The 18,485-nt window shown below is 34.9% G+C and overlaps 1 protein-coding gene across 1 annotated transcript in view; it reads left to right on the top strand.

Moving 5' to 3' along the window:
• The window catches only part of LOC137248829 (protein sidekick-like), a 90,892-nt gene that overhangs the window by 11,050 nt on the left and 61,357 nt on the right, over positions 1–18,485 (top strand). The window contains exon 2 of the mRNA XM_067779725.1: positions 6,184–6,285. Within this exon, the coding sequence (XP_067635826.1) occupies positions 6,184–6,285 (102 nt within the window). The remainder of the gene's footprint in view (positions 1–6,183; positions 6,286–18,485) is intronic.

Here is an 18,485-nt window from a genome sequence, read left to right as displayed (position 1 = left end):
GACGAGTGAAGCTTTGTTACGCATTAATTGCTAAAATTAATATTTGTTCTTCATACTTATTTATTTAAAATTTTTTGTACTCTTCTTTTTTTCGCTGAAATTTTAATTCACTTGTGAATTTGTGGTCAGTGAGTAATGAATTCAACGGTGTCACCTTAACGCGTTGCCAATCGATTTTTTTAATTTTTTGTAGTACTTTTTTTCATCAAATAAATTTATTACACGCCAACAATTTTGAACCGTTAAAATACTGCAACACAAGCATTCAATAAAAATATTTTTATTAGTCCTTTTGTTTGGCTTACAAACAAATACCAAAACAAATAAGAAAAACCCAAAACAATTAAAACAAGTAAGGAAGGTTAAGTTCGGGTGTAACCAAACATTACATACTCAGTTGAGAGATATGGAGACAAAATAAGGGAAAACCACCATGTAGGAAAACGAACCTAGGGTAATCCTGGAATGTATTTGTATGACATGTGTATCAAATGAAAGGTATTAATGAGTATTTTAAAAGGGAGTGATCCTTAGTTCCATAGGTGGACGCCGATTCGAGATATCGCCATAAAGGTGGACCAGGGGTGACCCTAGAATTTGTTTGTACAATATGGGTATCAAACGAAAGGTATTAATGAGGGTTTTAAAAGGGAGTGGTGGTAGCTATATAGGTGGCAGCCTTTTCGAGATATCGGCAAAAAGGTGAACCAGGGGTGACTCTAGAATGTGTTTGTACGATATGGGTATCAAATGAAAGGTGTTAATGAGTATTTTAAAAGGGCGTGAGGCTCAGTTCTATAGGTGGACGCCTTTTCGATATATCGCCATAAAGGTGGTCCAGGGGTGACTCTAGAATGTGTTTGTACGATATGGGTATCAAACTAAAGGTATTAATGAGGGTTTTAAAAGGGAGTGGTGGTAGCTATATAGGTGGCCGCCTTTTCGAGATATCGGCATAAAGGTGAACCAGGGGTGACTCTAGAATGTGTTTTTACGATATGGGTATCAAATGAAAGGTGTTAATGAGTATTTTAAAAGGGCTTGGGGCTTAGTTCTATAGGTGGACACCTTTTCCAGATATCACCATAAAGGTGAACCAGGGGTGACTCTAGAATGTGTTTGTACGATATGGGTATCAAACGAAAGGTGTTAATGAGTATTTCAAAAGGGCGTGGGGCTTAGTCCTATAGGTGGACGCCTTTTCGAGATATTGCCATAAAGGTGGACCAGGGATTACTCTAGACTTTGTACGATATGGGCATCAAATGAAAGATTTTAATGAGTCTTTTTAAAAGGGAGTGGGCCTTAGTTCAATAGGTGGTCGCCTTTTCGAGATACCGCCATCAAGGTGGACCAGGGGTGACTCTCTAATATGTTTGTACGATATGAAAATGAAATGAAAGGTGCTAATGAGTATTTTAAAAGGGCTTGGGGCTTAGTTCTATAGGTGGACGCCTTTTAGAGATATCGCCATAAAGGTGGACCAGGGGTGACTCTAGAATGTGTTTGTACGATACGGGTATCAAACGAAAGGTGTTAATAAGGCGTTTAAAAGGGAGTGGTGGTAGTTGTATATGTGAAGGCGTTTTACAGATATCGACCAAAATGTGGACCAGGGTGACCCAGAACATCATCTGTTGGATACCGCTGATTTATTTATATATATAATACCACGAACAGTATTCCTGCCAAGATTTCAAAGGTTTTTTTTTCGCCCTGCAGAACTTTTTCATTTTATTCTACTTAATATGGTAGATGTCACACCAATTTTACAAAGTTTTTTCTAAAGTTATATTTTGCGTCAATAAACCAATCCAATTACCATGTTTCATCCCTTTATTCGTATTTGGTATAGAGTTATGGCAGTTTTTTCATTTTTCGTAATTTTCGATATCGCAAAAGTGGGCGTGGCCATAGTCGGATTTCGGTCATTTTTTATACCAAGATAAAGTGAGTTCAGGTAAGTACGTGAACTAAGTTTAGTAAAGATATATCGATTTTCGCTCAAGTTATCGTCTTAACGGCCGAGCGGAAGGACAGACGGTCGACTGTGTATAAAAACTGGGCGTGGCTTTAACCGATTTCGCCCTTTTTCACAGAGATAAGTTATCGTCCCAGAATCTAAGCTCCTACCAAATTTCACAAGGATTGGTAAATTTTTGTTCGACTTATGGCATTAAAAGTATCCTAGATAAATTAAATGAAAAAGGGCGGAGCCACGCCCATTTTGAAATTTTCTTTTATTTTTGCAATTTGTTGCACCATATCATTACTGGGGTTCAATGTTGATATAATTTACTTCTATACTGTAAAGATATTAAATTTTTTGTTAAAATTTGACTTTAAAAAAAGTTTTTTTTTTTAAGTGGGCGTGGTCGTTCTCCGATTTTGCTAATTTTTATTAAGCATACATATAGTAATAGGAGTAACGTTCCTGCCAAATTTCGTCATGATATCTTCAACGACTGCCAAATTACAGCTGGCAAAATTTTAAATTAAATTCTTTTAAAAGTGGGCGGTGCCACGCCCGTTGTCCAAAATTTTACAAATTTTCGATTCTGCGTCATAAGTTCAACTCACCTACCGAGTTTCATCGCTTCATCCGTCTTTGGTAATGAATTATCGCACTTTTTCGGTTTTTCGAAATTTTCGATATCGAAAAAGTGGGCGTGGTTATAGTCCGATATTGTTCATTTTAAATAGCGATATGAGATGAGTGCTCAGGAACCTATATACCAATCATCGGTCCTGATTATTTTGATATATGGAAGTCTATATCTATCTCGATTCTTTTATACCTGTACAACCAACCGTTATCCAATCAAAGTTAATATACTCTGTGAGCTCTGCTCAACTGAGTATAAAAAGGAAACAGTGCTAACAAATAATTCACAAGAAAAAAAGTCGGCAAATTGTTGACCACAAAACGATTTGTTAGCTTATAAAACATTTACAAAATTGCTTTTTTTTGCTCGGTTTGTTTTTACTAGCCTTTGAGCCTTATTGGCAAGGTGAAAAAGGATAAAATGAAAATTGTTGAATTGATTTGTGGAAATTCATTGAAGCCGAAAGGACATGGCATGCATTCACTCGCCACCTCAATTTAACGATAAAATGCAGCATTGGCACCTGCGTTTAACTTAGTTGGACTTTTTTTGTTTTGTTGCAAAAGAAAGTTAGTTTACTCGTAGCCCAAATAACTTATTTTTTGGGATTGTTTTCCTATACCTATTATTTGACAAACTATACCCAGTTGTGTTACTTATCACGAATTTCTGACAGTGAGCTATAACTTTTTGAATTAGTCGAATAATTAGGGACTTACATATTCTTATAAGCACGGATCGGAATTTCTTTGGTAGATCTAGCGGCGTTAGGTCTTTTAGGAGCATGGTCATTTGTAATACTGTGGCGAATATTAGCAATTTCAATACATCACTATGCTGCTAGTAACTAAATTCTGCACAATAAAAGACGCTAAGAGCGTAGAGAAAGAGAAAACAGCCACACATACATGTACACAGTAATAAACAGCGCGTATTACTCTTCCATATACACACATATGCATATAGGGCAACAGCGAGAGCGCTTAAGAACTCAGTCGTTTTTACACATATATAGATATGTACACGCGTGTAACTAGAAGTCAGACGGGGACATGAGATACAGAAATGTGAAATGAATAAACAATTCGATAAGGCTGTGAAAATTCTAGACCCTAGCGGAAACAGGCGAACAAGGCAAAAATAATATAAAACAGCGCAAGCTGAGTAGTAGTCAGCTTATTTTAAAACATTGTAAGAGAAGTACTACTATGATAGTAGTGTTGCAACTGAAGAACATTTTGCTTCTTTGAATATTTATTTTAACAGGTATTTATTCGATGTTCAGCGATACGAACTATAACAGAAGGCGCAGAATAGTCAAGAACTTCCCAAAACCCTTAACAAAGGCTGGACAAACTACAAAATAAATATATGTTGTGTTTATGTCCTGTGAAGTTATAAAATGAAAAGGAATTGTTATACTTACTTAAAAAAAAAATTTGTACGATTCTTTGATTTTTGTTTTTCATTAAATCACTGAACAGAACTTCAATTGCCCTATCTAGCAGATTTTTTCGACTATTTAAAAATCTTGTCTGCAAAATTTTAGGTTTTCCCTATTAAAATTAAAAGTATGTATATTAGGGTGGTTCGATTTGTATGCAAGAAAGTTAACCGATATCGCACCATCGATTTTTTGATAGGATTTGGGCTTAGGAAAAAAATTTCCACTACGTATACCCAAAAAAATAATTTTCGAGCCTGCAAAATTTCATTTTTTTTTTTACTTTTTTTCGACTTTGATTTTTAGGATTTTTTTATATGTATATCCTGTCCGACCCAAAAATGTCCACTAAAAACATTGTCGATAACAGTTTTTGAAAAAAAAAAACGTTTTTAGCGGACATTTTTGGGTCGGACAAGGTATACATGAAAATTTTACAATCAAATGAAATTTTTTTTAGTAGGTCATGAAAGAAACATTAAAAATCAAAGTCGAAAAAAAGTAAAAAAAAAATTAAATTTCGCAGGCTCGAAAATTATTTTTTCGGGTATGCGTAGTGGAAATTTTTTTCTGAGCCCAAATCCTATCGAAAAATCGATCGCGCGATATCGGTTAATAAATCGACCCAGTTTAATGATAGGAAGCCTCCTATCTCAATAATCTGTTGTATAGGATCTTTTCAGAAAAAATCATAATTGTTGGGTACATTGCCGAACGTGATGGAAATTCAGTAAGTTTAAAATAAAAAAATATTTTGATATGATAGTGCCTCCAACTTTAAATGGGCTGAATGGGACCACTTCAAAGAATATATGGAAGGCTCCTTCGCTGCTCTTCGGATTGTTACTGACGTCCGACAAGAATAAACGATATCGAAGTCCCGGCTTTATTCTTGCAAAGCTAAATTCGGATATCAAAAAACTTGTAGACCAAAGGAATATGAACCAAATGATAGAAACATCTCAAGAACTATTATTTATCTGATGGTGCTGATATAACGTTTCCAACTGTCGAACACCAAAACCTCTTGCGTACGACGTTCGGTCATAAGCTCTACTGCAGATGCATCAGTGATTGCCTTCAAAGTACAAAGTAGCACCAAAATTATCAAGTTGCTTGCTGGTATCACTTGAAGAAAAACAAAGTCTCTGCGTATGACATAGGAAGCAGATCAGCCAGTCAACATAGTCTTACGGCATCGCCAGTATGGACTCCCGTCTTACAAAACCTCCTCTGATAAAATAGGCAGCTGTGCCGAAACTCTGCCGCGAGATGCCTCCTTATGTTGTCCAAACAGTATTTATATTGTGAGCATTACAATCCGACTATACATAACTCAAATTTTTGATTCGAGGGAAAATATAGACCCACACAGCCGTATATATACAAACAATATTGCACTTAAGAGTCAATTCCGATGAACGCCGTTATTACAACAACATTTCCAACCATCGTAGAAAAAGGAAGTGCACTAGGGAATGACACGCCACCTCGACTCAACTTTGATCTGTACTTTGTAATAGGCTAAAGGCTTGATTGTTCATGTGTGATGTGTGTATGACCAGCATGCGGTGTATCTCCATTTGACACAGCCATCTATTCAACTTTACTATGGAATCAACAACTCTAACATCAATATTGGATATTGCTATTCAATCCTCGTCACAGTTAAATGGGGTACATTAGTTCCATCATCTTCGATTCTGAACTCGAGTTCAAATTTTTCTCTCACTGCCTCCACTTAACAAGTGTTCCCTACATTTTTCACTGAAGAAGCTCTCGCTACATTCTTCTATTTGGGCTAGCGTTCGCATACTCTTCTCACATTCTTCCTTGCGTTTTTGTTGCAGCCTTTTAGTGGGAGCGGATTTTAGCTATAACGCATCCAAGTCCGAGTAGATATTGTGACCCCGAGTCGTGCGCACTTCTAAAACACTGAATAAAGTTCCGTCCATTTTTGAGGCACTGCTACAGAATCATTAATCTTTACATTTTAGTTACCTAGCTCCTTCCAGTTTTACGCGAACTTAGGCTTCCTTAGTTGTGCCCGTTTTCTCTAATCATACTTATACTATTTGTTACCAAGAAAATATTTTTCCAAATTTTGATTTACTTTCATTCTATTTATTTCAGATGGCCCACAATTACAGGCGCCGCGTTTCACTACACAACCCTCATCATCTGGTTCGATAGTGAGTGAAGGACGTACGAAAATCTTGCAGTGTCATGCCTTGGGTAAGTACTATCCACTTTACCCTTAAAACTACATAACTACATACATACATACGTTGCTATGTGTGCGTGTAACAAATTTAATATCGTAAGTAGATAATCCAATGCCATCCATACAATGCACCATAACTAAAATCCCTTCAAATAACTTTCGAAGTATGCATTTCTTGAATATTTCTTACTTACGACTACTTCCGTCTTACTTTTAAAAAAATTTTCAAATTCTCAAAATTTTCCCGTTTGCAAGTAAATATAAGTATAAGTATGTTCGTGCGTTTGTTCTGTTTAAGCCTGATATTTTTTGTTGTAAACCCTTTACAACATGCGCGTCCATTGAACAAGAATGCTGCCAGCCATTTAGCTGACCAAATATCGACTCGATTGAATACTTAAGTACAAAGTCGTCGTTTACTGGCCAACAACTGGTAAGCGCCATCCACGCTCGTTGCACAAACCAACCCATAATCTCTGTGCCGCACTGTTGTTGTTTATCGAACTGAAGGGTTGTTTTTTTACTCTCTTCTTTACCTTTTACTTGGTGACACAGTAAGTCGATATAATCGTAAGCGTCTCTACTCCATCTTCTTGTTTTCTTTCATTGCTTAAGTATAAGCTGGCAGCATTGCACATCTCTAGGCACAAATGTGAGGTCCGCAACAACATTGTTCTCTTTTTGGATAATCGAGTGGTAAAATAATAACTTTTTATGGGGCTTCCTGTGACTGTTCAATACATTTTACTTTTTATTATCTTATATTTTGTTTTGTTTGTTGTTTTTATAATATTTTGTTTCCCAAGTAGGTAGATGGCCACCCGCATTTTATTGTGAAAGCTTCTTAGTAATTTACTTTATACCCTTGTTTTTTGTAATTTTCTTCTTTCTTGCAAATATCCTTTGACATTCGATATCCAATTTTGATTACTTACTTTATCTGCATTAATGCGCATATTTTGTGTCTTTTAACGGTACATTCAAGTATGTATGTTTGAAAAAAGGTTTAAGAAAGAATGCGTTATGTATGTACCTTACTTAAACTAGTTGCGAGTGGTACAGTCAGGCCATTTTATTTTGGATAAATTACGGACTTAATCAGAAAAAACCCCATCTTAGGACGGTGCTCGTGGCACTCGACCTGCGGAAAGCTTGTCTAAATAGATGGACCGTAAATTATCTGAATGGTCGGCAAGCGTCGGCTCAATTTAGGAACGAAACATCAAAACCCAGGAGAATTAAACACACAGTACCAGAGGGTGCTGACCTATCCCCGCTTCTGTTTAATTTCTAAAGATCAACGCTCCCTTCCCCACCAGAAGGAGTTACTATGGTAACGATACCTGCCCCCCCCTCCCGCTCCCCCCTGTAGGCGGTGCTAAGCTAATTTTTGAAAATTTTACTTTATTGTTCTGTTCTGTATATTTTAAAATCAAACACACTAAGCTCTTAAAACCCAAAGCGTGGACCCGGGTATTTTTTTTAATATGGATGCACAAAATAGATATCAAATGAAAGCTGTTAATGCTAGCTTTAATAAAAAGGTAAACTTTTTGTGATATCGCAACCCACTTATGAGATAAATGCCAAAATGTGGTTCAAGGGTATTATCTACCTTATATATAAAATTTTCGTGCCTTAGTATTTAAGGTTGAACTCCTTCGAAACGGCTCGACCGATTCTCATGCAATTTTGTGAATATATTGAGTATGTTTGACAATCAGATAAGGTAAATGTGATCCGACGCTTAATTTGTTTTTTTTTTTTTTTTTGGTTTTTTAGAAAAAATGGTTTGTTTTAATTTTTTTATGAAAAATCATCAAAAATACTTACAACCCCTTCGGACTGGTACTGGGGCTGCTACTGGGACTGGAAATAAGGAATGGAGAAGAAAAAAAAACTAGAGGGAAGGAGAAAGAGATAGAGATGGAGTTAGAGTTAGACGAATATTGAGAGATAGGGATAGATGGGTGGACCAGCCCTTATTTTTTTTTTTTAAGAAAAAATTTCCTGTTTTTATTTTCCTGTGAAACAGCGCGCAAAAATAATTACAAACAGACCAAAGTTAGGGCAGAACAACGTTTGTTGGGGTCTGCTGGTATGCCATATTTCCATCTTTCGAACATTTCTATATCGAAAAACTAGGTGTGTTCAGATTTGTTGGAAATGCCTCAGTTCTGGCTCAACTCATCGCGACAATAAAGGGACAAGCGGGCATCGTTCATTATGGTTCATGGACATGACAACGCAACGATAAGCGATTCAAGTTATTATATCCCGCTTAGTATAACACACACATTAACACATTTATAGAATCATAACTTACACGTACGCAACGGTACCCATCTTTTCAGGTGGTACGGTTATGTTTGCGTGTAATTGGTTGGTTTTTTTAATAAAACAACGCGCTTATATTCAAGCAAATAAAACTGATGCAACTTTAAACTTGAACACCTTGCACACGCATACAAATTATATTTTTAATGATGCTGCGAAACCCATCAAAAACGTATTTATTTTTTTTCCAAATTTTATCAATTCGTATACTTTTTTATTCTATTACTTACTAAAAAATCATAGTCTGGTTAAAATTTTTTCCTGGAATAGCTTCAACTATTTCATAATTTTCAAATTATTATATCAAATTAAAATAACACAATTTAAAATCATATAATCTTTATTGTTGGATTATAAAAAATAACAATGCACTTTGGGGAAACAATTATCAAATTACTTTATCAACATGCGTCACTAATCTACTCACATTTTTTTCTTTGGCTTGGTAAACTCATTTTTTGTTAAAAATTTTAATTGGAAAAACCCAAACATAAAACTACACAATTTATTTAATTAAATTAAGTGTACTAATTAGTGACAGATGTGCATGCGCATGCATACATATGTTAGGGTGGACAAGCTTTGTGACCTCACTTTCAGAATACTTGGATTTACTTTAAAATAGTGTTCGTTCATGTTGTCTTCCAAGTTAAGATGTAAACAGGCGACGCGAGAGAGAGAGAGACTCAGAAAACTACTACGAAATTTTTTTGTTAGTTTGGCTTTCACTGCTTTAAAGCAGTTCGTAAAATAAATACAAAAATCGCATGAAATTTCCACAGCGTTTAGAGTATTCATTTCTTTTCCCGAACGTTGTGGCAAGGTGCCCAATGAAACCTAAAAATTTTTTCCGAGTCTTTGATGGGCAGTTGTTTGTCAGGCGTCAAGATCTTAAACTGCGCAGCTACAAAAGCGATATCATCAGCTGAGCGCAATACTTGAATTAGTAAAATAGAAATATTGCCAATTATGTCTTCTGAATAAATTCTTATTTTTTACTAAATAAAAAGCGTTTCAATGTGCTGTTGTGAATTGTGCAAAATACGAATGTCAGGCCATGCCAAACAGATTATGAAAATTGTTTCTTGAGTTGTCAGAAATACAAGTGCAATATCTAGTGAAATTGTGTCAGGGTACAGTGTCAATGAAAATCAAGGAATTATTTTACAGTATTGTTTAATAAAAGCGCTGAATTTGTTTAGTTATATTATGATCAGCTTTTCATATACAGGAATTCCCTTTTTTTATATGTAGGGCACAAACCTTCCCTTTTCTAAATTTTACAGTGAAATATCCCCCAAAAATGGAAATTTCTCATAATCTGGCGTCACTGCATTAAAAATCAATTCAGCCTCTAGGGCCGTTCCATTGGTTTATCGAGCTCTGGCTCTGGCTCAAATCTCATTGGAACGATCTGGATCAACTTTATGAGAACTGGCAGCACTAATATAAAACATCTGTTTTGTTGAAAATAAGAAGAAACGTACACAAAATTTTAAGATACTGATAGAATTATTAACATTTAAATAGTTTCGCACGTAAGCAAACTATTTATTTTTCTTACATCATCTTCAAGCTGTTTACTCTTTCAGTGTTTTTGCTTTTAAATATGGCGAATTCTTTTATGTATACACAAATGTACACATATTTAGTTCAGTGCTACAATGGCTCAACTATATGGTTGGCTCATCTCACCAGCTGATTTTATTTTTTTCATTTCACTGCAGTAGGGATTGTCAGAAGGAGATGGCAAACTTAAAATGAAACCAACGAATTTACAACATTTTCTTACTACATACAAATGCTGCTAAGTTTTATGTTTTCATTCCATTCCATTCGTCTAATAGCAACACTCTGATTTTGGCAATGTGAACAAATGTATGTTGTTGCTGTAGAGATGAACCAACCATATAGTTGAGCCATGAGTGCTACCAACTCAAAAGTGGTTAGATGTCAAAAAATCTACTACAGAAAACGAAACGAACAGAACTGATATACGGATCAGAAATTGAACCAGATGAATATCAGGATCACAACGTTGTTGTTGCATTTGCATGTTAAATGTCTATCCGTATCTCGGCTCAAGTCTCAATGGAACGTAACTTTTATTTACATGAGGTGTGAGCACAGCAACGGACAGCAGAGCAAGTTGTGAATCATTCTATTCTAGCTTTTCCTTTACTCCTACTCTCTTACTCCTTGTGTACATATACCACTAGAAAAAAATGTCCGTTTGTATTCAAAGCTTAGCTTACATTGTGCACTTCAGCTTTAAACTCATTCATTCTTCATATTTATTGTAGAATAAGAGTCCGCTAAAAATAATCTCACCAAAGATAGCCACATACAAATTAACACACCTTAATATACATATATACAAATAATCATAACTTCACTACTTTCACAAATAATAAAAAAACATGCCTGGTGGAAGTAAAGATGTGCGTAATTTATTGTTATAAAAAATTTACTCTGTTGTAGACTTGCAATAGTACTTATTTATAAACAAATAATATTGCGTGTAGTTTAAATCGATTTTACATAAAATATAAATAACCAAAATCTTTTGTCGTCTGGTTGCAAAAATCGCGTGATAGAGTACTGTTAAGTATGTAAGAAATCAATAAAAGGTCAAGTCAGGAACAGCCCAAAAGACCTGTTTAGGTATTAAGAAGAGAATTATAAAAATCATAGGGTTAAGAGGTCATCTTATGTTTAAACAGTTAAAAGATTACTTATTAATGCACTTAAGCGTTTTTTCGATAGTCTCAGAATTGTTATGAAGCAAGAAATCGTCGCTAGATGTACTAGTTCTGAGTTCGGGTCCTACACTGAAAGAAAAAGGCTGGTAAAATCAACCGAAATGCGGGTCAATTCAACCGAAATTACTCTCAATTTTTATCCATCGCAACAAGATGTTAAATCAACTGCGCCCAAATCGTTGATTCGTAATTGACCGTTTCAGTAGTCAAATGAACAAAAAAAGTTGTTGCGGCAGCTTTGTATGAAAGCACCTATGTTGCAATATAAATAAATGTAAGGCGCGACCGTGGTGTGATGGTAGCGTGCTCCGCCTATCACACCGTATGCCCTGGGTTCAACTCCCGGGCAAAGCAACATCAAAATTTTAGAAATAAGATTTTTCAATTAGAAGAAAATTTTTCTAAGCGGGGTCGCCCCTCGGCAGTGTCTGCCAAGCGCTCGGATTGTATTTCTGCCATGAAAAGCTCTCAGTGAAAACTCATCTGCCTTGCAGATGCCGTTCGGAGTCGGCATAAAACATGTAGGTCCCGTCCGGCCAATTTGTAGGGAAGAATCGAGAGGAGCACGACGCAAATTGGCAGAGAAGCTCGGCCTTAGATCTCTTCGGAGGTTATCGCGCCTTACATTTATTTTATTTTATAAGGCGCGATAACCTCCGAAGAGATTTTAGGCCTAACTTCTCTTCCAATTAGCGTCGTGCTCCTTTTTAATTTTTCTTACAAATTAGCGGGGCGGGACCTACTTGTTTTATGCCGACACCGAACGTCATCTGCAAGGCATATGAATCTTCACTGAGAGCATTTCACGGCAGAAATACACTCGAAGTGTTGGCCGAACACTGCCGAAGGGGCGACCTCGCTTAGAAAATTTGTCTTCTAATTGAAAAAGCTTGTTTCTACTATTTTGGTGTTGCTTCGCCCGGGGTGTCAACCCAGGGTCTTCGGTGTGGAAGGCGGAGAACGCTACCATCACACCACGGCGGCCGCCATATAAATACGTAAATATGTGAATACATAAATACGCATGCTTGCTACATATACATACATATGAATATAGAAATGGAAATAGTAGTTACAAAACTGATTCTCAATTCTTTCAGTTGCAGCTCAGCTCATTCGTTCTCAATTCCTTCTCTCGCATGTAGTTGCCAAACTTGATTGTTTCGAACAAAACTTGTTGTATAAATGTTTGAGGTAATATTTTAAAAAGAGAACTTGTAAGTTATAGAAAATAGAGAATCAAATCGCGGGAAGGTAATTCAACACTGGAGTAGCTTTACATGTAATTCGGCAAGTTTAATTTTCGTAACACTTTAAGTTGAAACGATTCCAAAACAACTCCAACTTTTATTTTGTTGGACACATCAACATTAAAAAGGATGTTTTTTTATTATCTTATCAGATTCCTTCGCGTGAGTGAAAATTCATAAAAAGCTGAACAAAATGTTACTAATTTTGGAAAAATCCTGTTCGTTCAACCAAAACTTTTGCAACAAGGGGGCGCAATTTTACATTTCGCTTGGACGAGAAGTTGCAACATTGTACGCGATAAATAGGTATCTCATAATATTGTGCACTACAAATTCAAAAAAGGGTTTTTTCGTTTTGTATTGATAACTGAAAAAATAGTTTTTTGTTGTTTTCCTATTTTGTGTGTTTCTTATTTTGGTTTTTTTTTAACAAGTGGTAACATCGTCATAAGTACAAAGTAGAGAGCGCAGTGAGCGTAAAATTCTCTTTGAAATTTGCTCATGTATTGGCAGTTGATCGCCGTTGAAACGACCTGCAAGATCAGTTGTGTTAACAGAAAAATCAGTTAGATTGATTAGGAATCTGTCAATTTTACAAAATTTTGTTAACTTAAGAGCGACAATTTTTTTTCTGTTGGAATGACTAAACTAATTTGTTCGCTTGACAAAGAACTCGGTCGAATTAACCATAATTCGCACAATTTCACCGAATCTCCGTTAAGTCAAGAACAACAGAACCGATTTGTTGATTTTACTAGCACGATTTCTTTCAGTGTATATTTTCTTAAGCTTAACAAGTATTTTTAAAGATTATAAAAGATTTATATGAGGCACCATTTGATAGTTATTTTGTGACCATTTAGGGATTACTTCGGTATCAATTTCTTGGTTTTTTCTAGGTATAGTTTTCGTTGCTTTTGTCGATATAAATGGAGTAAAAACATTCTTAACTACTTTCAAAATATTCAAAATTGAAGGTAGACAGGTTTTAAAACAAGTTCAGTTCTCTTCTTTCCTTTTATTGCATTTCGAAATTATCGCAATCCTATTTTGTAATCAATCTGCAGCTCTTTCGTAAACTCGGTATTATTGCTATTATGTTATACAATAGGAATACCTTTGAGACTATATTGTGTACAAATTGTTTACTTTATTCACCATTAACTATAGAAGTAAAAATTCACATTTTAGAGTTTTTCACCGTACTTCAACTCAAGCACCATGCGTTGGCTAAACAACACACACATAACCTGCCAATAGGCTCGAGTTTTCTCAATTGTTTTCTTCTACTAGCGTCTGTATAATTCTCGTTTCACGTTCTCTCAATCCCTTCTGATGCTTGAAATTGTAGATTAGTTTTAGATTAGAATATTCTGGAAAATTGTTTGACATCCTAGCAAAACTCAGCACAGATGGTGTAACGTGATTCTGATTTTCGGTCCTTTTCGTTATAAGATGCATAGCATGATGTATAGAATGATGCACGAAAAACCAGGAGAGCACAGGGATATGGCCTGAAGTTAAATAGGGATAATACGGAGGAAGAAAAAGACACTCCGCTATGAACTACCAAGCCTAAACTACTAAGAACTAAGCCTATCACCTAGTACCAAGCATCTGCAACTAACAGTCAATACTTAAGTTAGCAGTACATAAAATAGTTTATGCGAATATCCTGCATCGTCTGAGACTTTCTAATTGGAGATCTGGAATGGTTGTCTAAAAAAGAGCTTCATCCAATAATCTGGATAGTAGTAGGATATATTCGTTTCACGCAAGTAAGTTTTTACGAGTTTTAAGGCATAAAATCGACACACGCTTATTAACTTTAACCGTAATCTCCTAAACATTACCTTTTGATTTACTTCAGCTCTAGACTATACTTGTAGCACTGTTAGTACCAAAAAACTCAAACATGATATTTATTTATTCAAAATTTGAATTATATATGTACATATATATGTAAAGCGTTTCACATTTTTCTCGATCCTTAAGAAAGTCCTAAATTATTTCGGAAACAAATACCAGAGGCAATTGTCAAATAGTTCCGAAATAACTCCGAAAATAAATCTAAAACTATCTCGAAAGTGTTCAGATATTCCTTCTTAAAAAAAAAAACAAGTAAAGGTGTCTAAGTTCGGTGTAACCGAATATTATATACTCAGCGTGAGCTTCAATTGTACATTTCATTTCAGATAAATTAATTTTCTACATAACACGTGGCACCGCCCGGTTAAAAAAATAAATGTCTCCCCATTTCATCTTACAATAAAACTTGACAAGTGAAATATCATTGATTCCAAACTATTTTTTGCTAAGTTTAAGCTTATTATTGGTTTTATATCTAAGTTGCCATGGTCTTTAGCCGATCCCGTCCATTTTTATTTGGAACATTTTCTGCTATAAGGAAAATATGTGTAAACAATTTCATTACGATATGTTAATTTTTCTTCGAGTTATGGCCCCCGCAACATAGAAAATTGCTTAGTCTTAAAAGGCGCGGTGCCACACCCATTTTCAAAAATTTTAGTGTTTTCCAATTCAACTTAGAAAGTAAAATTCTATTGACACAAAGCTCTATTTCGCTAATATGTAGCTTATTATTTTCATCTACGACCCTATTAAAAATCTTTTATATAAAAGTGAGCGTGCTCTTTAATTGATCTCGTCCATTTTGCCTAGAAATATTTCCTGCTATAGGGAAAATTTGTGTACCGAATTTTATTACGACCCGCTAATTTTTCTTCGAGTTATGGCTCCCGAAATATAGAAAATTGCTTAGTCATAAAAGGGGCGGTGTCACGCCCATTTTTTTTTTTTTAATGAAATTTTTCTATTTATTGTTATAAATCCACTTGGGAAATGAAATGTCATTGATATAAAGCTCTTTTTTGCAAAGATAAACTTATCGTATTCATCCACGACCCTTTTAAAAATCTTTTTTATAAAAGTGGGCGTGGTCCTTAACCGACTTTGTTAATTTTTCTTCAAAGCATTCCTTATAGTAAAAAAGGTCTGCCGAATTTTGTTACGATAGGTTTAACGATTTTTGGTTTATGATTAATAATATTTATAAAATTGATTTTATCACAAGGGGCGGACGCCCATTTTAAAAAATGTTTCCAGATTTTTATCAAGAGTCTCAATATCAGTCCACATGTCAAATTTCAACATTCCAGGTGTATTATTTACTAAATAATCAGGATTTTGTGTTTTCCAAAATTTTATATATATAAAAAGTGGGCGTGGTTATCATCCGATTTCGCTCATTTTCAACACCAATCTATTCTGGGTCCAGATAAGCTAGTGTACCAAATTTGGTGAAGATATCTCAATAGTTACTCAAGTTATCGTGCTAACGGTCGGACATGGCTCAATCAAATTTTTTTTCGATACTGATGATTTTGATATATGGAAGTCTATATCTATCTCGATTCCTTTATAACTGTACAGCCCACCGTTATCCAATCAAAATTAATATACTCTGTGTGCAAATCACGCTGAGTATAAAAACAATTCCGGATAATTGAGATATAGTGCGAAAATGTTAGTGAGACATTGATGTGCTTGAAATAAGCGGTATAAAGCTCTGGACTCTAAACCGAAAGGTTTCCTTTAAAAATTTCTGAAATAAGCTCAAAACAGTGCGGAAATGGGCTTGAACTTATTTGATTCCGGAGGGAGGATAATGAGGCTGACGTCACTGCTTCGACAATATAGACCTCGAGCTACCCGATTTAAAGTTATACCCATTTATATATGATAATAATATAAGTATTAGGCCGGGTCGATTTGTGGGGAGGCAAAAAAATCGCCCATTGGTCTGTGAAAATCATATTCTAGGAATCAAAATAACAAACTTTGCCGAAGGAACCATACCTCTAACGAATTCTGATGTCCCCCCCTTTGGGTCGTAGGGGTAAATTTTGAAAAATCCCACTTTGGAATGCCTATGTTTTTTCTTTTTGGAGTTTATTTTTCTCTTTAGAAATTTATTTAGTCAGAACATATGTAAATGAAAAAATGAATTTAACTTAGTAATAGAAAAGAAATTTAAAAAAAATTATTACAAATTAGCCTTTTTACAACCCCCTTTTAAAACCAAGGCATCACTGTGATGCATTTGCATGTCGTAAACATAGTTGTGTGGGTTTTTTATTCAACCGTTTTAAAAAATGAAGGTATCACTCTGACACAATTGCAGATCGTAAAATTGCTTGTGTTGTTTTTTTTAAGCCACCACAAGACACAGCAGGTAGAATTGAAATTGCCCCTACCCAAAAGTTCGACCCAAAGGGGGGACATCAGAATTCGTTTTAGAGGTATGGTTCATTCGGCAAAGTTTCTTATTTTGATCCCTAGAATACGATTTTCACAGAGCAATGAGCGATTTTTAAATCGACCTGCCCTAATAAGTATAGTTTAAAAAAATAAAAAAAAACACGCAAATATGGTACCGTTTCAGTATCTACAACCCTAGATATTTTATGTTGATAGCACCGTAGTACAGAAGGTTCGCGTCTCCGCTATTAAGTACAACTCGTTTTGTAGCAAGTTATTTAACCACTTCAATAATTGCCACTAGATGGGTTTAATTCTCCTTTGCGTGCCTAGCCTAGCATACATATAAGTAAAGCTAATATAAGCGTGTTAAAAATACATAATATGCCAATGTAGCGAGTCCATTTCTCCTGACGTAGTATCATCCAAATCTGTTCAGACAAACTATCGCCACATTTTCCTATTAAGCGTATTATTTGCAATGAACCTGACTGATCGCTATAAAATAAAAAGGAAATCGCTTCGATAATAACACCTTCGCTAACAAATTCCGTGTTTTTTTTTTTTGTTTTTCTTAAACAAAGTATTTTTTCGGCTTACTTGTACAATCTTAACTTATCAGTCGCTATTTAACATTTCTTTGTTTTACTACAACGATAGCTAAAAATTTCATTGACAACAATCATTTAAAAGTTACTCATACGCTTAGTCGTACCAACAGCCACACATCCCCGTTGCCAATTTAAAACCTTATAAATTTCGTATTTTACATTTAAAGAGCTTGCAAAAATACACAAAATTTCTCAGGCGTAAAAGCTTTGGCAAAAGAAATTTTAAGCAAAACGGAGAAAAAAATATGTGAAAAGAAATTTGGTAGAGCAAGTCTTAAGCATAAAATAGCGGACAACATCTTTTTTGTTTTGTATGAATCTAAACATCAAATCTGTGCACTATTTATGAATGGAATGGAATGAAAGTAAAAACAAAAATTATGAAAATAAGTAAGCGTGTCGGATTTCTGTAAAGGACATCAATCGCTACCAGATTTTACTTGCAGCGCGTCACATTCCCAATTGTTTACAAGATATCTCACGCGCCAACGGCAGCCACAAAGTAGAGCATAAATAAGACAAACAAAAGAATGAATGAATATATGCAAATGCTAAGTTATTTCTTAAACGTTCAACTATTTGCTCAGCTGCATTTTAAATATTTATAAAATTCATGCAAAATTTAACTTAAAAAAATAATAAAAAATTTTGATTATAAATCAAGAGCGCATAAATTAAAATTTTTTCTTATGAAGAATTTATTTTATAAATTTTACTACCAAAAGTCAAGTAATTAAGCTTGAATGTGCTTAGATAAATTATTCGTTTATTAAAAAAATTTGCATATGTATGTAAATGTGGTCAAGAAAAAATAGAAGTTTTTTGGCGAAAATTAACCCAATAAAGCTTTTTTATTCCTAACTCAACTCCGAAATATTTCAGATAGCAATTCCCTATTAATCCCGAAGCGATCCATAAATAGTTATAGCATAAACTAGAATCAAAAAAACAATTTCTAAATGTTTCTGTA

This window comes from Eurosta solidaginis, chromosome 4 (assembly GCF_040869045.1).
Source record: "Eurosta solidaginis isolate ZX-2024a chromosome 4, ASM4086904v1, whole genome shotgun sequence".
In the NCBI taxonomy this organism is placed as follows: domain Eukaryota; kingdom Metazoa; phylum Arthropoda; class Insecta; order Diptera; family Tephritidae; genus Eurosta; species Eurosta solidaginis.
The sequence above is the reverse complement of the archived record's forward strand: the minus strand, read 5'-3'. Positions and strand labels throughout refer to the sequence as shown.